Source organism: Leptidea sinapis, chromosome 23 (assembly GCF_905404315.1).
Source record: "Leptidea sinapis chromosome 23, ilLepSina1.1, whole genome shotgun sequence".
NCBI lineage: Eukaryota > Metazoa > Arthropoda > Insecta > Lepidoptera > Pieridae > Leptidea > Leptidea sinapis.
In genome coordinates this window covers 4,982,764-5,008,537 of record NC_066287.1, presented here as the reverse complement: position 1 = coordinate 5,008,537, position 25,774 = coordinate 4,982,764, and the positions used below count along the sequence as shown (strand labels likewise).

General features: G+C 37.1%; 1 protein-coding gene across 1 annotated transcript in view; it reads left to right on the top strand.

Annotated features, from left to right (window-relative positions):
- LOC126971287 (talin-2) overlaps positions 1 to 25,774 on the top strand; it is a 121,693-nt gene that overhangs the window by 45,157 nt on the left and 50,762 nt on the right. The window contains exons 16-38 of the mRNA XM_050817512.1: positions 1,451 to 1,570; positions 3,154 to 3,289; positions 3,834 to 3,914; positions 4,698 to 4,822; positions 5,560 to 5,661; positions 11,419 to 11,589; positions 12,505 to 12,706; positions 13,293 to 13,444; positions 14,063 to 14,182; positions 14,615 to 14,725; positions 15,881 to 15,970; positions 16,430 to 16,549; positions 16,976 to 17,094; positions 17,980 to 18,124; positions 19,233 to 19,429; positions 20,086 to 20,215; positions 20,289 to 20,413; positions 21,446 to 21,614; positions 21,905 to 21,997; positions 22,249 to 22,323; positions 22,725 to 22,887; positions 23,195 to 23,322; positions 23,627 to 23,758. Coding sequence (XP_050673469.1) covers positions 1,451 to 1,570; positions 3,154 to 3,289; positions 3,834 to 3,914; positions 4,698 to 4,822; positions 5,560 to 5,661; positions 11,419 to 11,589; positions 12,505 to 12,706; positions 13,293 to 13,444; positions 14,063 to 14,182; positions 14,615 to 14,725; positions 15,881 to 15,970; positions 16,430 to 16,549; positions 16,976 to 17,094; positions 17,980 to 18,124; positions 19,233 to 19,429; positions 20,086 to 20,215; positions 20,289 to 20,413; positions 21,446 to 21,614; positions 21,905 to 21,997; positions 22,249 to 22,323; positions 22,725 to 22,887; positions 23,195 to 23,322; positions 23,627 to 23,758 — 3,006 coding nt within the window. The remainder of the gene's footprint in view (positions 1 to 1,450; positions 1,571 to 3,153; positions 3,290 to 3,833; positions 3,915 to 4,697; positions 4,823 to 5,559; positions 5,662 to 11,418; positions 11,590 to 12,504; positions 12,707 to 13,292; positions 13,445 to 14,062; positions 14,183 to 14,614; positions 14,726 to 15,880; positions 15,971 to 16,429; positions 16,550 to 16,975; positions 17,095 to 17,979; positions 18,125 to 19,232; positions 19,430 to 20,085; positions 20,216 to 20,288; positions 20,414 to 21,445; positions 21,615 to 21,904; positions 21,998 to 22,248; positions 22,324 to 22,724; positions 22,888 to 23,194; positions 23,323 to 23,626; positions 23,759 to 25,774) is intronic.

Below are 25,774 nucleotides of genomic sequence, written 5' to 3'. Positions count from 1 at the left end.
ACAAATTCGTTATACTTGGACTTGGACTCGGCATTATAGGTTTGCCTTCCTATTCATATTAATCGTTCCACAGTGCCTCTCCTCTATCTGGCCTAAAATTTGATTTACGCTGCTCGTCTGTTATGAAAAGATGATATAAGGAAATAGAAAGAGACAAGCTACCTATTATTTGTCTCTTTTTAGCAGGTACCTATTCTGCATAGATATGTAGCTATAGAATAGGCCAATCCCAGTTCTAGAGACTAATGGTTGCATGATAGTTTTCTCTCTTCACTCTCTTGCCTTCATTTACAAAACCCGGATAACAGTTCATTATCTGTGTGTGTTACTGCAATAGTGTGCTTTGTATCAGCTTTTTATAATATTATTTATTTTTGCAAACAAGTGAACTTCATAGATCACAATCAGCACATGAATATGCTTCATCCATTGGCCATATTCATGAAGTATACTGCCTTAGACATTATAAATATGTGCAAAAATATTTATTCGTAGTTATCTTCATGCAGTGCCCAACTAACTTCTAAATACACTATGAATTAGAATTTTTTATTTAATATTATGCTATACAATTAACCATACATAACACATAAATGATACTTGTTGCACGCTCACTAACATGGAAACAGTCTACGATGTTGGCACGGTATGTATGTTATAATTTATATCAATAAACCTGCTTACAAGATATAGTGGTTCGCAATTGTCTGCAAAAATATGCCCTGGTCTGATGGAGTACTAGTAAACATGATTGTGGGTTTGAGTATCATACAAGTGTTTCAATACCTCATTGATATTTGCATGAAACACACATGACGTGAATCCTATAAAATGTTTCCAGAAATCATAGAATATGCATTTTAGCATAAGCATTATTGTAGTAAACTTGCATTTATGAAAGAAAACATAGTATACCCAAAAAACTAGAATTATTTATTTTTTGAATGATGCCATTATTTAAGTGTATTTTTATGTGTATGTGTATTTAAGTGTAACATAATGGCGGTGAAGTTGCCAACGTACTCTTCTTTAATTAGAATCGATAGATAAATATTAACGTGGATGATTTTTGGTGTGATAATAATCACATTTTTGTGCAAATTATAGAAGATATGAAACAACGTAGGTAAATATATCATAGGATTAATGGCATATAGTGTAGATAATTAATTTTTTTTTTGATGTTGGTTAGTGCTTTTGAGGCAAATTTGGTGATAGACCGGGGATTTAGATATATCGATGACTATTTAAGTCACTGAGAGACTATCACGGGTGTACACGCCGTCCATTAATATCGCGAAATTTTATTTTATGAAATTTTGAATACTGGTATATTGACAAATCGAGGGCGAAAAATGCAGAATGCACCACACGACCCTTACACTTGTGAACTTTGGCAACAATCCACCCATCCGGAGTATGAATTGAACGTGAGTTGCGCTGTTTACAGACCACACAGGTGCAGCAGACACGGGTGACGTCCGTGCTCACGGAGCCGCAGCGAGCGCTTCTGTCCAGCATCACGTCGGGCCGGGACCTCATCAAGAAGACGGAGGAGGAACTCACCAGGGTTGGTGCTCTTAATACTACATTCATAATAATAACCAGCATTTGTACATGATATCCCTAGTGTGGTCAGCTTTTTCTTTTCTTATTCAGTAAGAACCTCGCGTTTGACAAGGGGCTCCTCCAAAGATGGGCTTTTGTCTCGAGCTTCTCTTTTTTGTGTCCAGTATTAAGTCATAATCCTTATTTAATAATACATCTTGTACCGCAGCCCGCCTGCTGTCCAACACTGAATTGCTTTTGCAACAAATACGCTAAGGGAAGCCGAAAAGTGCAGTCCGCACTAGACAATTAGGCTATTAGGAAATAAACATAATAATTATATTATTTTGAGTTTGAGTGTCAAAGTCAAGTAAACATTATTCAATTAGGATAAAACTAATCAATTGAATCTGTAAGTATTTCTTTTAAATTACTAAATCTACCTTATGTTCGGAAAGAGTAGAACTCGTGAGAAGAACACACAAGACACAACGGCCACTCATTTCAATGAAATAGAATATTTCACAAAGGCTGTAAAATACATAGCAAATTTGATTGTAAGGTACTGCATTCGATATGTAAATCATGTTCGAAGTTAAAAGCGTTTTAAATATCAAATATTTCATAAAAATTAACAAAGAAACTGTATAAATATAAAAGGAATCAATTTTGAGAAAATAAATATTTTTATGCCTCTTCTAGCGGGGATTTATTGAAATGGTGTAGGTCAGGGGTGCTCAAGCTTGAACTGCTGGCGATCTACCTCAAAATTTGTAGACTACGATCGATCGGGTCTGAGAGGCTTCAAGTATGTGTGATGAAGGATTGTCGTCTAGGTAGAGTCTCACGAAGACATAGATATTAGTTTTGAGCAAAATATGCATTTTTTAGTCAAGATAACTGTAGGTCTGCTTTTAAATGTCAGTGAAAAAACTCATAATTATTATTCAAAATTGCGAGTTTATTGGTTCTTACAAAACAAACGCGTTCTAAAGTTCTAAGCTTATCTAAAGAGTGACTTTGGATGTTGAATCTGCATGACACTGCATGTCCTGAGCATAATTTTCATAAAATGGTACGTAATTACCGATTTTAGTTTATTATACCGGATTTTTTTCTCGAGATCGACTCAAAAAGCACTATCGATCGACCTGTCGATCCCGATCGACCGTTTGAGCACCCCTGGTGTAGGTGCTGAAGTACTATGAATGGAGGAGCTTTTGTAAAAGGGCTGATGAATATTGTGTGTAAAGCCAGGGAGTTCTGTCAGGTTGATGGATAACGGGGATCTGTGAACGATTGTATTGATATTAGATAATCTACACGTCTAGATGGAGTACCTTGCTGCTAGACAATCGATAGAAACAGGCCAGGTTTATTACTTTAGTGTGCTTTAGCTACGTCTTACACTCGCGATTTGTATGTCACTTTGTGTAAGTGTGCGTGTATTGCTCAAAGTAGAGGTTTTCATTTCATTCAAACGTTTTCACAGCTGTCACAGTCTATTAATCTAGAGGTATATATTATTGATCTAAGGTATTGATGTTGTCGCACCGGAGCCAATAGTTTAGATGTGAGTGTTAATAATAGATTGATGATCCACAGAGCGGTCTGCCGGCCGTTGGCGGTGAGGGCACCGCGCAATGGAGGAGCTTGCGTATGGACAGCAGCAAACAGGTGGTCACCTCGCATATTGCTGCCATGAACGCGGCCACCGCACAGGTGGTCACCCTTACTGCCGGTTAGTACGATGTCCTATTATTGATACTTTATTATTGGGCGAGGCTTACTAGCCTCTCGCAGTCCATAATAATTTTGTAATCGACAGAGAAACGTTGTTATTTTTATAATTACTAGCTGACAGCCAAACGTTTGATTTGCCATATAAATTATTTTTATTTTTATACCGTTTCTTGGACATTGCAACATTACTTAATTTTTCTAAAATAAAAGTAGCCTAAATTACTTCTTATTACATCAGCCTGCCAATAAAAGTCCCGTCAAAATCGTTCCAGTAATTTCAGAGATTAGCCGGAACAAACAGACAGACAGACATACAAAAATTGTAAAGAAAGTTATTTTTACACACACCATGTATCGTATATATATTCATGTACATGTAGTAAAAAACGGTTATTTCAATATTACAAACATACACTCCCAATTTTATTTATATGTATAGATTAGCACAAACATCGATGCGACATCCTCGCTATATGTCAGGGATAGGAGTGGCACAACCCACGACGTCCCATAAGAAATACATGAAATGTATGTGATTACAGGACCGACAGAGGAGGTGGATCACACCGCAGTCGGCGCGGCCATTACTACCATCACGACCAATCTGCCGGAGATGTCTAAAGGTAAAACAGTTTTCTTGTATCGTATTACTGCGAACTTACGAACCAACATTTATTTTGATTTCACGATTTTTGATTTTATCGCTGATTAAATAGTTCTTAGCAAGATATGTTAAAAATTTTAGCTATATCCTGTAGTAGGTCAGAAAAAACCACGTTGAAACAACAGCCACATTAGTAAAATGAACAACAGAGGTACGATTTGGTCTAAATCGCGCCAACGTTCGGTAGGAGACGTATAGAAACCACACATACGAGCACTAACGTGCCAGAAGTAGTTTTATTTTTTATCAAATGAACTTAAAGTTCCAATTTACATATCATTTCTGCGGTGAGTTGCTTGAAAATAAGTCAAAACCGGTATGAGATAGACACAAGATATTGAGTTGATTTACTCGTTTAAAAAAAAACGAACATATACAGTGATAATTAGTTTTATCGAGCTAATGGATTGGTCTATCAAGTTATCATCATCACAGTTCATATGGCAGATTGAACTTGAATCTAAAGGATCTGATCTCCTGTTTGCTCTCCATTCGTGAAATAAATAAAAATGTAACGTGGATTCCAAATTGAAAAGTGTATTCGAGATTTCTATTTCATTTGTCGCTTTGATAATTGAATTATGAATTAAAACGTCATATTATGTGAAATAAATAAAAACACATTACTGCTTCACGGCAAAAATAGGCCCCCGTAACCATGCCAGTATCCTGTGCAAAGAAGTCTCCCACTGTTGAAGTTCTATGTTAATGTTCGTCAACGAGGTATGTCTGTGTGTGACAGGTGTCCGTATGATCGCCGCGCTGATGGACGACTCGGAGAGCGGCGACAAGCTGCTGGATGCCACACGGCAGCTGTGCGCCGCCTTCACCGACCTTCTGCGGGCCGCCGAGCCCGACACTCCAGAGGTACACTTACTCATATGTCCTCTCTAAATTGACCACTGACAAACATGACCCAGCCATAATAATCTAATATATAAAATTCTCGTGTCATGGTGTTAAACTTTGAACTCCTCCGACACGGCTTGGCCGATTCTCATGAAATTTTGAGTGCATACTGGGTGGGTCTGAGAATCGGACAACATCTATTTTTCATCCCCCTAAATGTTAAGGGTGGTCCACACGAAATTTTTCTTTTTAATTTTTTTGACATTTTTTTATAATTTGTTTGATTATGAGTCAGCATTAAAAATACATACAACTTCAAATTTTCAACCATCTACGATCAACAGTTACTTTTGTATCGCGATTTTAATATGGGCAATACAACGTTTGCTGGGTCAGCTAGTGATTTTATATATTTTTACTCTAAGTGAGAGTTTCTCCACTTATATTTTTGTGTATCGAACCATTTTTGCGAACCTTTATTATTTGTGACAAAGCAAACTGCACGCTTCGGCGTAATTCTCTCAAAATATATGAAATTAGATCCTACTATAGCGCCGTTAAGGTTAATTTACTGCTAAAAGATTTATTCTTATTATAAATGTATTATATATGTATATATTTAATGGAATTGGACCCACTCATTTACTAAATTTATATTGAAATTTCTTCAGTAAGAAATACTTAATGGTCTAGATTAATTAACAGTAAAGTTATATTATATTATATATATTAATTTATCATGCCTTGAATTTCAGCCTCGACAGAATCTGTTGAACGCAGCGTCTCGCGTCGGGGAAGCATCGACAAGTGTCCTTTACACCATCGGCGAGGAGACGCCCCAAGATAAGGAGACCCAGGTAACGCGGCCCCGCGACCCGCCCGCACACACACTCTCACGCACGCACACACACAGCGACGACAGACGCAACAAGAAGTCGTATCTATACAGGAAACTCAACTATTGCTATGACAACTTCTATAAAGTCTTTTTTGGCAAAGATAAAGATGACTACGGTGACGACTTCGGTGATGCTATCGATGACAATGATGACGGCCGTGATAAAACTGATCGCTATAGTGACATGTATGAAGATGACGGTATATACGAGGACGTTGACACAAACAATGACTGGGGGAAATTGTTAGATGTGATACAGGAGGAGTCGGATAGTGATTACTATAGGAGCTTGGATTATTGTAATGTTGCATTTAAACGACCTGTCACTTTAAATGATATAAATAGGGCAAAAACTCCCGTTAACGAGACTAAAACGAATAATTTCGAAGATATTTTAAATAATTGCGAAGGCTATCTAAAAGATAAAAACATTAAAACTAACGGCGACGACAAACCAAAATTGTATCCTAAGAATATAACTGACAAAATTTACAATTTCAAAAAAGATTTCTCCAATCACGATTACGCTAATATAAATTTCGATCCCAATACAAGCATTAAAACAAAAAACGAGATTTTACGACAAAGATTCTTTCAAAGTAATAATACTAAAAATGATTTAAATGATAAATTTAATAATCGCGGTAAGAAAATTGAATGCGAGAGTATAAAAAATGACGTACAACAATCCGGTCGCGACGTTAAAGTATCCGGCGCTCTAAACATGAAGCTGTTGAACCTCGATAAGTACAACCGTGTTCTGACCACGACCGAGACCTTTGTCGAGAAGGCGGAGGCCAGCTTCACTAAAAACGAGCTGAACTATAAACGGGACGACTTCGAGAGCTTCATAAAACGAAGCGAGCGATATTACACGAGCGAGAATCGAGACAGGACCACGAATGTTACGTTAAATAATGAAAAACCGCAGAACAATGAGCCGAAAGCCAAGACTGAGATTCGTATATTCTATAACCCGACGTTCCTGGCCACGGGCGACAGGGTTCAAGGTTTCTGTGGATTCTGTCGGCGGCGCTGTCCGCGCACTGAACTGAAGTGTTGTCCAAATTGTGTCTGTCTTGAGCTCGAGCTGAAGAAGGTGTTCAGAGACAACTGGTTGAACATCCTGTTAGTTCTTGCCTTGATTTTCGTGCTACTCGCGTTTTTGGTTGAGTGTTTGTTGAGGAAAATCGGTTGCGAGAGCGCCGGAGACGATGATAAATGTTTCGAATTATTCTCTCAGCAATGATGATCGACTCGTAACACGCGTTTCATAAGCATTCCACGTATCTTTGGAAGTCAATAAAGTAAAAAATGATATAAAAATGACTCTTTGGAATTACGAATGGATGTTGTATTATAATAACACATAATATCTACACATATCACAATGTATTCATCAACACAGTACACTTGATTAAATTAACATAAAAAATTATACAACTTATTCATAAATAGGTTTTAGTATAATTAATAATTACTATCAGCGGTGTGGGTATCCTTCTCCTATTATTAAGTTAAGAAGTAATTTGTAACGTACTGACGACTTGCTAATCTAGTCGTATTTGTCATTTATAGTTTTCTTTTTATTTCTAAATTTTTATATTCGACTTATTACTTATTATTAAAATGTATTTTTTTCATGATAACCTCTTTATTAGTAATTGGCATTTAATAGAAGTCTGACGAAATTATTGCATGCAGAAAGCATTACTGTATTATTATTTTTAAAATAGATATTAGTTTAGATTAGTGGTAGCTTACCATAAGACGGTTTTGGGTTCTCTAGTAAAGTAATTGTGTCTTAGACTACATTACAAAGTTTAACTGGCAGCAATTTTGATTCTTGTTAATTCTTTATTTTATTGTTGTAATAATTGCACATTAAAGGCTATAATTTATTTTATTTCTAAGTACAGTCAAGGGACCATCGGAAACGGCTCTGAATGTGCATAAGTTGATACAGACATTCTGAGTGTTTATATTTAACATTTTCGAGGAGGAATTAGCGTTATATCCCATCCGCGCGTCTTTTCCCTCCTTTTCTTCTTGTCTGTCTAGTCCGTATTTATTTCTATTGTTTTTTAATATAATAATGCAAAGTAAGGAATTAAATCGAGAGTTGTATTTAAAATTTTCTAACAAATATAATTTATGAAGAATTTAATATGAAATAGTGGATTTTGAAGTAGAATCTAAAATATTCACATTTCCCGTAGAGTTGATCTACCAGCTCCGGGTTTAATTACTATATATCTTGAAATATATAAATATTAGTATGGCGGCCATTATTCACAGTGGCATCTTAACCACGCGAGACGGAACTACATGATATCACGAATGGGGGCAAAACACTTTTTCCTCCGTGACGATTTCTATAACTCGAATTTGTTCCAAAATACTTTAGGTTCGATTATTATTATTGCACGAGTTTTGTAACGCACATTAATTAGGTAAGTTAATAATAATATGTTGTTAATTTAAAATGAAGCACCTTTGTCAAACTTACTGCTGATTAGTTTTCTATTTTTTTATCAATTTTTATTCTATTTTAGATTAGAACTCGGCATACAAAATAGGGTGATACGACTGCTTTTTGTGAAACATGCAAAAAATTTTTATGTACTTAAATGATTTAGTTAATGTTGCCTGCTTATCTTAATCTGTCAATATTTTGTACTTTTTTTATCATTATCTTTGTAAACTTGTTATTTTTATTATGGTTTTCACGAAGTCGCTTTCGTTTAAAATGCATGGGATTGCAAATGTTTTTGTGCAAACTGCCAAATGAATTAAAGGCATCATTAATTACTTATTTCATATAAATTCATTATGAATGTTTAGTCGGGTTTTTAATGTATCAGCTGAACTTATGTTTAGTCAATTAATTAGTAATTAGTTAGTAATTACTATTGAATCATATTATGTTCAAACAAGACTTATGATTGTACTTAATTACCATACTACATTATGTACTCCATAGTACCTCAAAACTGTTACAAGGGAAATTATTTTTGTCACCCATAGGAATAAAAAGTACTCTGTGAATTCAATGTCGATAGATCCCTTTTACCTTAAGATAGATAACATATCTCAACAATTTGTTATGTTTTTAAAGTGATAAACTTTACTTCTAGGATTAAAACACAAATAAAATTTGAAAACAAAATTTTATGAACGATGCGTGACTGGAACCCACGACCTCTCGCGTTCGGTGCGAGTGCTCTTACAACTGAGCTAACCGTTCGAGTGACGTATCGTCATTAAATCTTGTATGCTTTGTTCAACTCTCAGGTTGTGGCTTCATCTACAGGATCTACTTTACAACTGTTGATAACCTGCTCAACCCCAATATTTGCATATTGGGAAATTGACTTGAGATGGCGCTCTTGCAAATCTAAACAATTCGGTGGATTCGAGTCCCGCATCGTTCATTAAATTTTGTTTTCAAATTTTATTTGTAGATTACATATAATAATTAAAAGTGACAAAATAATTCTCAATTTTAACAATGTATTGTAATGTAATTTATCTTGTAGTGTACGCACAGACAGACACCTTGCCACACACTAGCGATTATTATTTTTGTTAATACATTTGCTTCGGAAATTGATTCGATCTTTTTATTTATCAACTAACTGTCTGTAAAGTAAATGTAGTTGATGAGAATAGTAATCGTGCGGTGTGCCGACACTAACATACCCTTTGGCTTACTCGTTGCGGTGTCTGCCTTCAGAGAAACTGCGGGTTCGATTCCCGTTTCTTATATTACTTTAGGCAAAAACAGGAAAGTTTATAATTCATGGACGAATTAGATATTTATTTATAATGCGTTAAGTCCATGCTGTTGAATCGGACCGACACTAGCGCTATGAATTCAGGTCTTTGCTATCACCAATATAAACAAGTGTTACACGGATGAGTGTGACAACTCAATCTCATTCAGTACCCATAAAATTGCTAAGCGCTTCTAAAGACTCATTGCACTTCAAAAATAATGCAACCCTGGCTTCGTTCTTATACATATATTGTTTGTTGCAGCACCATCTAGTGGTAATTTATTGCAAAATGCATAGTTGAACAAAATCCACATGCTTTTGAATAGGCGTGATGACAATAACAAGATTCACTTAATTTATGGTTAATAATTAAAAGTGTTATTAATGATGTCAAAAAAGTTTTAGGAAATGTTCTTATTATAGGAGGTTCTTTATATTTTTGTACATAAAATACAACAATCTGCCAGCTCCGTGAAAAAGCAAAATAAATATCTACATTATTTCTATATAAATACTTGTCTGCTATTTCACTAGTTTCTATGACTGTTGTCAACATTCAATACGGTAGAAATGGCGTCAAAAAATGACGCCATTACGCAGGGAAACTTTTTATAGATTGGAAAAATATATCACAAAACTGTCGAAAGATTGAATATATTTCAATAGAAAAGAAGAAATGGATTTTAGTATGAATCGGCTGTATCCCAGCAAAAGTTAGTAAGGATAAATAAACTCGACGATTTACAAATACATTAAACAACACAATCTCGACACGAAGTTTGAGGGAGAACAAGATATGAACCTTCCCGAATATATTCCAAATCCAATTTATATATATAAATCCAGTGTCCTTATGATTGTTTCCAGTGAACTCCTAAGCTGATGAACGGATTTTAATGGGGATTACTTCATGGAGTGCAGTTTAGTCCAACTTGAGAGATAGGATAGTTATTATTTCGGTTTGGGTCCCGTTATTATTTTTATTTCCAATATTTGTTTTGTATGGACATATTTCCTATGAGAGAATTTATTGACGCACGGTTTGACAGTTCTGCTGTGAAATAATTTGACTTTAACAACAGGGAGCATATTTTTACTAAATTATTGATATTATAAAATATTATTGACAAATTCATAACATGCTGTAATTTATTTATTGTGTATAGAACAACGTCTGTTGGGTCAGCTAGTAGAATATATAGTATACCTGTATGCGCGCTATGGTGCTCCTTTTGTACACCTCGTAGTACCCGCGAAATTGCCTCAGGTTGATTAAAATAAATAACTTTTCATATTTATCACACAGGTCTCGTAACTAGTATAATTTATCTAAATGGCCATTGTGGGTAGTTCTAAAACTCGAATCAGATTCTTAATAGTATATTCTTAAGTGTTGTGTTAATATTACAACCTTTTAAAATGTGTGTTGCAGCCGAAATGCATCGATTTTCTATTAATTTTATCACAAATTTTGTACTTATATTATACTAATCTACTGCTGATGAATGCTCTATATATTAATTGAAGAAATTCTCTTCAATTGAAGGTTAATTAAATGTAAATGACTTTCTAAGTCTAAAAGGGAATCTTCGACAGTGGCAGACCTATACCACTTATTTCATGGCCTCTACTCTACCAAGTCGTATTATTATGAGGAATTCGAAAGAATATCCTTCTGTGATATATTTATTTATATGTAACGGCTACCTTCGAAAAACTTAAAACTTATAGTCCGGTTGTAAATTAGAATATGATTGATGGTCACCATCAGGTAACCCGAATAGTCAACAGGTATCGGATAAGAGAGTTTTAGCGTTTAATCTTTCGAGCGTTGTCATTCACTGTGTTTTAACACTATTCCAATTGCCCATTTGTTTTAACACAATATCAGCATCTTTTAAAATATCTACAAATTATGGGGGTGTATTTGTGTACAGGACATTCTACTGTCACTGGCCAAGGCTGTGGCCAACACGACGGCGGCCCTGGTGCTGAAGGCCAAGAACGTGGCGGCCCACTGCAAGGACGAGCAGCCGCTGCAGAACACCATTATCTCCGCCGCTACCAACTGCGCGCTTGCCACCAGCCAGCTCGTGGCCTGCGCCAAGGTAACAATACCCTCACACTATTAATGTATTACCACAATATAGAAGATGTGTATGTATGGAGTCTGTCTAGTCTATCTAGACGTATATATTTTCTATATATACGTCTAGATAGACTGTGACAGCTGTGAAAACGTTGAAAAAAATTAAGGTTGACTGTTAAACTGTATTTTGAGTAATGCACGCACACTAACACAAAGTAACATATATTCGCGAATGTAAGATGTAGCTTGTGACTCATGCTAAAGTAATAAATCTGTATCGTTTGACTAGCAGCAAAAGAGGCTCTATCCAGACGGATAAAAAATTATCTACGTATCATTATAGACACACCAACACACTGTTTTAAACTGTACAAAATTAAGATACATAATATGAGACGTTATGTACAGAATAATCTTCTTACTTCATTGTACAGATCTGTTCTATCTTGTACTACTACAAGTAAATTCAAAATCATCCGAATAATTTAGATGTGTGGCTTTCAAGGAGCTTTCTTCTACTTACAATCAAACTATGGAAGGAAATTTCTTGCGTGGTGTTTGCAGGTAGAACGCTATATACCGGAAAAAAGGTGGGGTGGACAAGTGTCAGAGTCCTTAATAATTTAAACCCGGATGCTCGTTTGTCGTTCCATTTTTTCTTTAGTGAGCGGACGGGTCACCTGGTGTGAAGTGATCATTGCCGCCCACATTCTCTTGCAACACCAAAGGAATCACAGGAGCGTTACTGGCCTTTAAGGAAGGTATACGCGCTTTTTTTGAAGGGACCCATGTCGTATCGTCCCGGAAACACCGCACAAGGAATCTCAGTCCATAGAATTGCAAATGTATTAATGTTGAGCGTTGACATTTGATTAAGATACCATATTGGCAATTGTTATATTACGTATCTAATTATGTATCGCGTGTGGGACAGGTGGTGGCTCCCACGCTACACAATCCTCAGTGTCGCGAGCAGCTCCGCAGCGCGGCACGCCAGGTGTCGCAGGCCGTGGAGCGGCTCGTGGCGGCGTGCGAGGCGGCGCCGCCAGCCGCCGCACCCGGCGTCTCACAGCTCAGCGCCGCCGCCAAGCGCGTCACCGACGAACTGGAACGCCTGCTGGCGCACTGTGACCTAGGTGAGCACACACACCAACAACACACATTAACACACCTTGTTCACTCACCCGCCCCTGCACCCTATCTACTTGACCGTACTAGTATGTATGTACCACATATACACAGGAAGTAGATAATTGATTTGAGCTATACGTTATTTGATCAAAACATATAGTATCTGGGAACGTGTGCGTCTCGGGACGCTCGACAGAAGTGATAAGTTAAACTAATCCACATTAAAATATTTAATATTGAGATTGTTTAAATTGAGAAAAGCTTAGGTTATTATTACTTAAATTCTATGTATATTTATATGATAATGTAAAGAAAGTAAAAATGTAATTAATAAAATCATTCAACGTTTATAGCATAATATATTTTATTCTTAGTTACGATTCTTGTATATGTTTATTAGAATTTTGTGTATGTACATTATTAGTATTACTATTTAATCCTATAGAAAAACAATTGGTTGTAGTGAGAGAGGGACGACATTGCCCGACCGTCTGGCCCGTAACGCGTTACGTTACGAAGCGGTTTACCCTCCCATAAGAAGTTATCACATCAGAATTGTAATATTCGATGTAATGTTTGTGTGCGGTACAGAGCGGCGCGGCGAGGCGACCGCCATCGAACAGTCCGTAGAGAGCGTGCTGTCAGCCAGCGAGCGTGTCGGTGACGCGCCCGACTCGGCCGAGATGGTTCGGCGTGCGCGACACCTGGGGCAGGCCACGGCGCAGCTCATAGCACACATCAAGGTACGCGATACATTGACTCACCGAAGGAATACCTAGTTCTTGATGTCTGCCAGTTTGGTAAGACCAGGGGAAACGGATGTATCACAATATGCCCGCCTGACAATTTATTCATTATGAATTAACGATATGCAAAGCCTCCAGTGTTTGCTAGTTATCGCAATCTTTGGAAAGCTTTCGACTTGCTTTTCTTTCCTAATATTATAAAATATATATTTTTTTATAATATAAGGAAATAAATTAGAATATTTATTCTAATTTCTTATTATATTGGAAAAGAAAATCAATATTATAAATACTAATACTTAACAATGTCAATTTTTAAAATATTTAGTAAAAGTAATCTTTTGGGTATTTTTAATTTACTTTTTACATTCACACTCCGTGCTTATCCGAGCGATCAGTATTTCTCTAATGCATCCTACAAATACACTCTCGGTTGTGTTGTTGACATGATGACATTCATAACTATATTATGAGATTAGTGGTCATTACGATCGAGGTGATAAGGTGATGGTATGAAAAATAAAAATTGGGAATGTTACTTGAACGCTTAAGGTGTGCTAATGTAAATGACACGCGTGTTAATTGGGTTATAAAAACAATATAATGATGATATAGACGGAAGCGGAGAAGCAAGGATCGGAGAACCAGGGCCGCTTGCTGGCGGCGGCCAAACTACTAGCGGACGCCACGGCGCGCATGGTGGAGGCAGCGCGGCTGTGTGCCACCTCACCGCAGGTACGGTACAGGGATCAAATACTGACGCTGTTAGCACAGACCCACCCAATGTTCAGGAAAGCCAAGGTATCGGCCATCTTATCTTATTTTATATATAAGAGGGGGCAAACGGGCAACAGCCCATTGACATACCAACGCAACAACACGTGTCAAGAGATGCGTTGACAGCATTTAAGGCGGGAGTATGCTCTTTTCTTGAAGGTCCCTAAGTCATATCGGTTCGGGAAAACAGCAGCCGGTAATTGATTCCACAAAGTGGCTGTGCGAGGCAAGAAATTTCTTGCAAAGCGCGTGGTTGTACAATAAATTGTAGTAATTTGCGATAGGTACCTTATTTTTTCGGTGGAATTAAGTTTTCCGACAAAGTAGAAGTGTACCTTGTTCATGTATTTTTACTGGGCGTGTTTCCTCAACATCTGAGTCTTCCTCCAGGACCGCGAGAAACAAGAAGGGTTGGTACGTGCGGCTGAAGAAGTGCGTCTGATCACCGCGGATTACGCGCGGCGAGAAGATGGACTCCCCAACAACATAGACAGGCTGCAGGTACGTTTCATATAGCATGGTAATGGATTATTGAGGAACAGGAAAATCAGACGAGCGTGGTCTTTGTCTATGGCCAAGAAAGCTATGGAACGAACGAGTAAGAGTAGGTGTTGTAGTAAGTGAAAGAGAAGTTAATAGTGCAATATAACGCTGGTCACCTTGGTTTGTGTTGAAATGGAAGATATTTGACATCTGTCTAACATTCTTATGTCAGAAGAGAGAGAAAAATTGTGTCTGCAATGCAAGTCTGAAGTTCCTGAATATTTTAATCTTTATTTAATTCTGCTGTATTCATACTATTTTTACGTAAAAAATATGACGGATTGTATGAAAGGATTGATGCCGCTGGAAGACGACAGGCAAGCATGTCACGAACGTGTCTAATGGAAGTTTGTGAAGAAGAAGTAGAAGAGTTTCTTGCTACCCCCTGGTAGTCGCGTGATTCTATAAATACCATAAACATAGTAAATGTTTTTGAAGTGTATGCCTGAAGCTGACGTCATTAAGATGGCGGCCTGTCCCTGTGCATGCGAACATTATAAAATAAACTAGCAGCGAAACTCCGCGTTGCTCGGGTTAAATTACATCGCATGTTTAACATGCGATGTAATTTAACCGATGATGGTATAAGAAATATTTAAAAATCCATTTTCTAAAGTAGATAGGTATCATAATTTTTTTTAATGCAGTGCATCTTGGAACTTCCCAGACCATTTCAATAATTTTATAATTTTCTAGACCGTGTCGCATCAACTTCATCATTTTGGAACTTTCTAGATCATTCCAGAAAGTCTTAGAATTTTCTAGATCATTCCAGAAAGCCTTAGAACTTTCTAGATTAATAACATCAGTTGCACACATTCTGGAACTTTCTAGATCATTCCCGAGACTTTCAGAATTTTACAGAAGTGTACATTAGTTAGAAAAGGACAGATGTATATAATTTCACATTTTTGCCACCACATCCACCATCTTGACCAAACTTATTTATGCACACTAGGGGACCGAGGGGTATTTGCCATCCTGACGGGAATTTGATTAAATTTGCGGATGATAGAGAAAACCGTGGACATACGTACAAACATTAGCATTTCATATAATATATATTAAGATTTATGGTGCCGTTGTCCACATAACGTTGGCTTGTGTCGACAGGAGAGCGCGCGCCAGGTGGCAGCGGCGGCCACGCAGTTGGTGACGTCAGCACACAACGCCGCACACTACAACACGAACAAGTACTCGCAGGTACGTAACCTACCCGGCTTACGATCATTAACAAAATGGACTCGTACAAACGCAAAATGTTCCATCTAACACCTTTGAACAATAGGATACATATACAAGTTAATAATAAGCATACCTATTATTTTAATTGTTTACCATATAATAATAAAAAAAATAAACTGCAAAGAAGTTACATAAAATATTTAAAAAAAAATCTTAAGATTAACCCACTGATATACATTGGTTGAGTTGGTAGATCAAGCCGGTAATTTTTTTATTTAGGTTTTTACCAGAAAGCTGATAAGTTAATATAAGCCATTATTTTATTTCTTAAGAGCGCATACAATGCATATTTAAGCATTTTCTTAATAACCTCTAAAGTGGGATGGATCAATGAAAGGAATCGTGTTGTTCGTTGATTTTAAATATTATAATCAATTGTCATGTTGCCAATCACTTACGGTGATCGTTGTGCTACAGGAGGCGTTGATATCAGAGTGCGCGCTGTTGAGCGAGCAGATCCCGAGGCTGACGTCGACACGCGGACACAACTACGCTGCATACCTCGACCTCATCACCGCCGCCGAGAGCGTCCTGCAGGTATATCTATCATATTAGCATACCTAATTCTACCGCAAAATAACTATGCTCTGATAGCAGAAGTTAGTTAGTGCCCAGGCTTTAAGCTCTAACCTTGGAATAAGGAGCTATATCTAATTCCCTAAATTGGTGAGGAGATTCGTCGCCAGTTTAAAAAGAATAATTAAAATATGAAATATTTACCTAAGATCATTTTACATTAAAAATTAAGGTTGCAAATTAACCTCTATTTGAAGCAATGCACGCTCACTAAAGTTATATAAACCCGGGCTGTTTTCATCGGTTGCTTTGCAGCAAGAAGATCTGTATTAATTATTTAAGATATTAAAAATAATATTTTGTGTTCACGGTGGTCCCTGTCTATTATAAGGGCTGTAGTCAGCTGGTAGCTGGTAGGTAACGTGTTGTTTGTTTGTTTGCTCGTAGGTGAGCGGGCACGTGTCGCAGGCGGCCCGCAGCGTGGGTCCCACGGTGAGCGAGCCGGGCGCCAGTCGCCTGCTGGCCGACACCGCGCACCACTTCACAGACACGTGCGCGCACCTGAGGTACCCGCTCACTACACACTACACACTACACACTCACTACACACTCACTACACACTCACTACACCTCGTGAACGTGGACGTACGCTCCGCAAATACATACACTCTCGAATTAAAATTTTATCAGGATCGCTATGAAAAATTGTAACTGAATTTTCAACCACTTACTCGTAAAGTGAACCTTATTACATCATTTTTAGGATCATAAACTGAACTATAACAAACACGTGCATAATATAGCACACGCGTGCATTCTAATATTTATACATTAGTGCATAATATAACTGCATATTATATGAGAGTAAACTGAGCATTTTCAATTTAACCGGGTAATAGTATTTTTTTTTTGTAACAACTAAGAGGTTTTATGTCGCTGATAAACCACAAAATTTTTTGGAATAAATAAAAGTGTCCCTTATTAAGACAAAAAGACATTATTATCAAAATCCACAATATAATATATATGTATATATAATGAGCAACTTAGCTCACTTGTATCGTTGTAGAAATAGAGTCAGACATTGGGGTATTTTATTAAATATATACAAATTAACATCAAATGCACCTTATAAAAGTCATCGAGTTTGTGACACCCGTGCTTTTCAAGTTTGAGATACATCTAAATTCTTAAAGTCACTTAAAAAATCCGATCAACGCCCAAGTTATGACTTAAATTTTAAAGTGCCATGTAATAAAGGCGCCGAAAGTAAACGTGTAATGTACAGATTATACTTAAAACTATGTAATGTTTATTAGTGACGTATAGATATAAAAATTCCAATATTGACAATCAAATATTTGTATGCCGATATATTGGCGAATCGTGCTGTACACAAATTAATTATTAACAAGTATGTTACCACGATTCATACAAATAAATCATTTCAGATCAGCGGTGAGCCGCGCACGTGCCTCCTGCAAGGGTCTCGAGCTGGACGCTGCGGCCGAGATCCTGAACAGCTTGAAGAACGAGTTGGACGAGCTGGAGCGTGCTGCCAACGAGCTGGAACTCCGGCCGCAACCCGGACAGACGGTGAGATAATTTAATCATCATTAAGGCTCTTGAATGAATTAAAAGAGTATTCTCAAGGTTATTCATCTCAATCATTCGCTTAGTCCAGTTTCAAAGGTCCGATTTAAATATATGAAGGGAGGCTTCTTTGCACAGAATGCCGGCTAGATTATGGCTACCACAACGACGCCTTTTTCTGTCGTGGAATAATAATGTGTAAACTTTATTGTGTTTCGGTGTGAAGGGCGCCGTAGTTAGTGAAATTACTGGGCAAAAGAGACTTACTTTCACTAAGCCCTCTTATTTTTTATTGAGTGGCTAAAGATGTGTTTTACAAGTGGTTCAAACTGTTTTGTGGTTGATTCCAACTACTTATATGCCGATCTCGCTCCACTTTTTCAAAAAAGTTATCCATTTTATCCGTAATTCACGATTCTCTCGCTTACGGGTAACATAAGCATACATCAATTTATGCGACTTTTAGTACACTGCGTTAGGTCTATGAATGCCACAAAAATATTCGCACCTTGTATTCACAATTAGTTGATAAGCGTCAAACGGGAGGTACTGAAAATCGGTGCTGTCACCAATTATCACAACCTGAGTAACTTCCCTTTTGACACACAGTGCCACACAGCTGCTTTATAGTATTTTGGACACATTATTTATTTATTGTTTGTAAAATATGTTGTAGGTTTTTTATTGTGGCTCTCTAATGTTTCATGTTTGTGTCAAATAAAAGATATTATTGTTATAGCAATATGTAAAGTGGCATTGCATTATTTCTTTTTTTGTAATAAAATTTCAAAATCGTTTCGTTTATTTTTGATTAGATTCACTCGTTTTGATAAGAAACATTTGTATATTTTTTATGTAACCATTTTAAAGTCATCTAAATCAGCTAAATATAAATAGATTTTATTACAAGTTTATACTTTCTATAATGCGATAAGATTTTCTTCGAAATATCAACAGTTTTGTGTAACATTCAAACAAGTACCAATCTAATAGTACCATAGTTGGATTGAAAACTGAGAGTTCAACTGTAATGCCAGGAGTAGGAAATGGATTAAAATGATAAATATTATATACTAGTAGGGTATTATTGATCGTGATTATTATTTGTCAGTTGGAGTGGTCGTACAGTCGGCTCCAGAGCGCCGGGCGGGCGGCGGGCTCCGCCAGCGCCGCTCTGGCGGCGGGGGCCAAGCGCCGCGACCAGCCCACCACGGCCCGCGCCGCGCTCGACCTGGCCTCCAGCTTGCGGGACTTCACCCCGCCGCTCCGTGCAGCGCTGGCGCACTCCGAGCCGCAGCAGCGACAGAGGTGCGGTGTTGAGAGGATATGATGTAGTCATTTATTTTTATATGGAACTAACCGGTCCCGCCCGCTTCGCTGGGCGAATTTATAAGGAAAAAAGGTAGTTTCATGTCGAAAAGATCAATAGTTTAGGCGTGAAAGAGCCTTAAACAAAGACCATTTTCACTATTTTTAAATATATATATATATATTGTTCGTGCGGCTTATTTGATGATAAGTGAATACCAACAAAGCCAGAGAGTACACGAGAGTTTTTAAGTAAGCGTACGCACTAAGGTGCTCATGTCGTATTGACATACAATCATCGCATGAAGGAGCTCATTCCACAGTTTTGTTGTGTAAAAGAAAGTTAGTTTCTTGTGATGTGTTAGAGAAATATGGCTGTAGAGATAAAGTTGACAGGCTATTTGGAACACTCAACAACTACAAATCTTATTCAATAATTCAGAAAATGTAAGATTATACAAATCCTTACCGAAGGAAGCTATTGAGCTCCGGTACGGATCTAAGCAGTGAAAGGTAAGGGTTAGGACTTGGGCGTACGCGGGGAAAATAAAACATATGGATGTCGTAGTAGACAAAAGGAGAAACTTATGTAATAATAAATTTAACGCTTGTCTACACATAAAGTTTTGAGGAACTAACATCACAATTGTCAACAGAATGGTATCGTCTGGACAGCAGGTGGTCACCTCATCGCTCTCGCTAGTGGAGAGCGTGAAGCAGTTCCTCGTGAACTCACACGAGACGGATTGCGCGCACATTGTCGACATGGCCAAGACTGTTTCGCAGGTAATTGATGTACCGTATACACGGATTAGTTACGATGTAAGATCGTGTCGTTAACGTGAGTCTGTCGTCGCAGGGTGTGGACAGGACACTAGAGGCCATCCCGTCGTCCATGGAGCTGGACGCGGCAATGGAGGACATAAAGCAAACGTTGCACATCCTGGACATGGGAGAGTTCCCGCGCACCGATCGCTCTTACGGGTGAGCTATTGTTTGTTAATGTTATATAAATAAGACATTGTGTTTGTTGGATACAATTACTAATTATGACAGTAATCACGGCCATCATGTTCACGAAGCATCCTTACACAAACAATGAATTCAAGCTCTAAAGGTTGATGCATCCAATATACTATAAATTATATGTGTACAGTTTATGTTTTATAACTTTTAATGATACAGAATACAGCATGATCCCTACGACATGCATAATATATTACAAAGGCCGGGAAATAGGCAATTGCCATTTCCCGCCGAGATATATATAGAGCTTTTCTCAAAAGAATGCAGGGAAATAATAAAAACATTTTTTTATATTATATATTAAAGTAGTTAAATTTTATATATTTATAATTTTTTAAGTTAATGCCGTTTTTAACATGAACTGCACATTTCAGCATGGATTAAATTGCCCATAATGTAGATGGCTTTTTTGTTTTAGCAATCACATTAAAATTCGCCAAAAATACTGTTTCGGAGAAAATGTTCACTTTTTTCTTGTTTTTCTAACTGATAAAATCTTTATATACTTTAATGTATTTTATTTTTGACTTCGCTGGAAGCAGGTTTTCCATTGCCAATTTGGCTTCTGATCATAAATCTGGTGGAGTACAATAAATCTCCATTTTACTCTCTGAACCGTTGAAACTCGTTTTAATTATTATTAAATTTATATTTATTAAATGGATATGTAAATAACAAATCCAGATGAATTTTCAGTTTTCCCGCCAATTTTTTTTTAATCATCTGTGCCGGCAGGGCGAACGCAAAGAGACTATGGTATACCAAGACAAAAGAGATCCGATCAAAGAGTATTTAATAACCAAGCACGCTGTTTAATACATTATTTCAGGAGCGTTGTAATGTTCCAAATTCTAAAAACGCTCCAGCAATGGATTTGATTTTCTTTGTCCGAAAATTCGATACTCGCGTATTCTTTTTTCGAAAATAATGACAATACTTCCATGCATGTTTGAGAAAAAATATTTATTATATGGTTTCATTATGTTGCAGCGAGCTCCAGAGCGAACTGAACTCGGCGGCGGTGGGGCTCAGCGGCGCGGCCTCCGACGTGGTGGCGGCCGTCGACGAGCGAGCCGCGCTCTCAGACGCGGGCAACGCCTTCGGACACGCCTTCAACCGGCTCATTGGGGTCTCCGTGGAGCTGGCCTCGCAGACGGAGGTGCGTAGCGTCCTTCGTAATGTCCTCAAGATTTAGGCATTGTATCTACCCATTGGTCAACACACCATGACCACACTGTGACCGTACTATGAACGTAACTTACCATAAATGCAGTCTGTATAATTAATTAATAAATGATTATTTCATTTATTAATTATGGGACAGATTGGACAGTATAAATCTTATTAAAACCTTAATATTCCTTACAAAAAACGATTCTTTGCCAATAAAATGAGAATATAAGCTATGATGTATAAAATTGGAATTTTAATTAAGATAACAATGTTCAGGAAGGTGAATCTCGCGACGAGATGGTGAGATCCATGAAGACTGTCACCGTCAATTCGTCCAAACTACTGGGGACTGCCAAATCTGTCAGTCAGGTAATATATAAGTGATTATGTCTATACTACTACAAATTTGTCGAGTCATGGATAAGCCACAGTATATATGGATATATAATTCACATAAATAAATAAATATATATATATATATATATATATTACGTTAACTCTAGATTAATTTGTAAAATACAAAAATAAAAACTGCCTCAGCTTTACAGAATAATTACTTCTTCTTAATATTTTAAGTTTTGTTTAGGTAATGTGAAATGTAACACATTTTAATATAACAGGATCTGACCAGACCGAACGCCAAGAACCAACTGGCGGACGCAGCGCGAGCTGTCACCGAGAGCATCAACCATTTGGTGAGTAGAACACTGCTGTCTCAAACTAAGAACACTTTTTTGCTGTATTTCTTAAAAATTTGACAAATTTAAAAAAGATTACAAATTAATCAAATATATTGATTAAACCATGTTAAATGTGCTTCATTTATCTATTTTAGTTCTAAAGTAGACAGTACCGATTCCCTAAAAATTCATATTTCATGGAAATTCAAATGTTCATGTTCCAATGTATATTCATTAATTACGTTCATGTTGATTGCCTTCTCTTGGCCTGATCAATTAGTCTACGGGGGTATGCCTTTTATGAAATGTAATTATAATTCTTAATTAGAAACTTGGCCAAATGCCTACTTCAACCGACAGGAATCTGCGGTGTTTGGATCAATGTACTGATATTATTATGAAACCCCCGTTCGCAGGTAGACGTGTGCACGGAGGCGGCGCCGGGCCAGAAGGAGTGCGCCGCGGCCATCCGCAGCATCGAGAGCACGCGGCCGCTGCTGAGCCAGCCCTCGCAGCCGCTCACCGACCTGGGCTACTTCGCCTGTCTGGACGCGGTGGTCGCGCAGAGCAAGGCGCTGAGTGAGTATCTAATCTAAACTATGTATGGAGCTGCAAGTCCCAGAAAGTAGTACATGAATTCAGATCAGATTTGGAAATCTTGGCGATTTTTTCAAATTTTCCATACATATTCAATTTGTCGTTACTTGTCACCAGTTGGCGTTACAGCACCTCACTTTTTATATTGTTGTTCAATCAAGAATTCTGTAGCAAGGATTTCTATAACTTTTATGAAATTGCAACGCATCAGTATAGTATTCACTATATGATAAAAATGCTGGCAGTTTCACGCAAAGGACGATAGTTCATTATTTGATTTAATTTGTAGGTGAGGGCATGTCGGGCATGGCTAGCTCTATCAAAAAGTCTGACACAAACCAGTTCTGCCGCAGCGTAGCCGGTGTCGGCGACGCAGTACAGACGCTAGTGGAGTGTACCGCGCAGGCGGCCTACCTGGTGAGTAGCTATGTGAACACTTATAAATGTCTTTTGTAAATTGTATAAAATTGGGAAAAAAAAAATACAAAAAGGAATGTACTCAATATGTGGAACGCCATAGGTAAATAATATAGGGAGAAGATGTAAATCCTTAATAGATTTCTACAGTTAAGAAGAAAACCATATAAGGTTTCCTTTTTTTCAGTTAAAATAAAGGTATTAGAGGAAAAAATTGTGATACACTTTGTCAAAGATTCACAAAGTTAGTGCTCATCATCACAAAGTATATGCTCGTTAAAATTAAGCTCATGTGTGTCCACAGACGGCCGTGTCGGAGGAGAGCAGTGTGGCAGCACGCGCCGGTCTGGTGGACCAGGCGCAGTTCGCGCGGGCCGCGGCCGCCATACAACGCGCTGCCGCTGCAATACGCGACCCGCGCGCACACAAACACCAGGTAACAGCACTTATGGATTTTGAGGGGCGTGGCTGCCATTTTTATTTATTTATTTATTTTAGATGTACTAACAATAACTTAACCTAACATTAACAATTGATTTGCACTTACATACTTATTTTAGGTAGGCTATTCTAATTTGGTACATTCAACATTTTAAATAAGAAAAAAGACAGTAACTTAATAATAAGTCTTAATTCTAGAAACTGTACAATGTAAATATTTATAATATAATAAGTGTGATATTAAAAAATAAAAGTAAGGATTAATAAGTGGTTAACAACCTAATACAAACTATTATCTACCGTGGTCGTGATTTTTTCTAAAACTTAATTTCTAAATGACCTAAACGTGTCGTGAAAAATGTCAACGTCATGTTGAATGTTGTAGATATTCTATTAAAAGAACCGTATTGTTTCACGTTCGTTCTAGAGTAATTATTTGAAAATATTTGAGGTATCACTCACATATACAATTAAACTGGAATCACCACTGATGAAAATTCATTCCCACAGTTTATCTATACCTACCAGGAAAATGTTGCTTGAGTTAAATTGCACCGTATGTGAACGCTGCAAATTCAGATTGCTTGAGCTTCGTATCATGTGGACCGATACCGATATTCGATGGTAGAAATCTGTGTCTTAGTATTTAAACTGGAGAGATGAGTAATAAGGCCCTAAATTATTACATAAGTTATTATTTATTATAATCCATAACGAAATTAGGAGAAGCGCAAGCGATGTATCCAGAACACATAAACACCTATAATAAATAAATAATGATTTTATTTATTTCATATAGAAAGACCAACAGCGTACAATACTGCCTTGGTAATCGAGAGAGCAGTAAGTCAGAAAAGGCGGTTTCGAGAAAACAGCGCGCAAAGTATTTGTCACAATTTAAGCGTTTGTGACAAAATTATACACTCGATTTTTATGTTATACATGTCAAAAGAAAGGAAAAAATGTGTTCTTTACAGAAGAAAAACGTTGTTTTAACATTTTTAATAGGGTTATTCTAAAACATCACAAATCGTGTCTTCATTACCATATTCTTAACTTATTTTAATCAATATTTAGGTAAGAGGGCAGTAACTGCCATAGATATTGCACTCTTGCTTAGTATTATTTCATACTGCTATATTGCTTAAAGAATCCAAAATAATAAATTTAAATTACTATTTAAAACGGCAGTAAAGAAGCATTATACTGCCCTTTACCTTAGATTTTTAATTATATTTTGACCAATTCACTATGGAGTAAAGAACGTTACTGCTTTTTAGAGTATTATAAGTAAGGTATTTTTAGAATTTCTTAAGCAGTATGTCTGTAAACAGTAGGGAAAATAAAAAAATCGTTATTAAAAATATTATTCATCACTTTATAAGTTACTGTGTTTCATTTTCTCAGACTTCTTCTTCCTCGATTGTCAAGTTTTCAACATTATTTACAAACAAATTTTCCCAAAAAAATCTACGATTAACAGGCATTAACGGACACAAATTTTGAATTATCTGCTTTTTCCTTTCGTCAGCAATGCCTCTTTCAATAATTCTGTGACCTGACCACAGAATTATTGAAAGGGGTATTTCTAGGTAAACAAGGTATTTCTTTTAATTTAAGAACTTACACCTGTAAAAAGCTTAATGATCAGAATGTTTCATCTTTATGGTTGGTTAATCTTGTAATGAATATCTAAACTCCCTCTGATAACTTGTACAGCAACTAAGTCTTTCAAGTATACCCTGGGCTGAGTATTACGGAGCCTATACTGAGATGATTTATCTTGAAACTGGAAGAAGTCGGTGACATTCATTTTTTTAACAGTTACATTTTTCGTACAAGTTGCGACACAATTGACATAATCATTAAAATCATAAACCTTCCTTTGCTTTTGTAGAGATTTTTTAACCAAATGATGATATCGGCTGACACATGGCAGAGGCAATATCTTCTTATTTTCGTCCCGATATCACTTCATTCCACAAAACAGCGACCGGTTTCTGTTTATCTG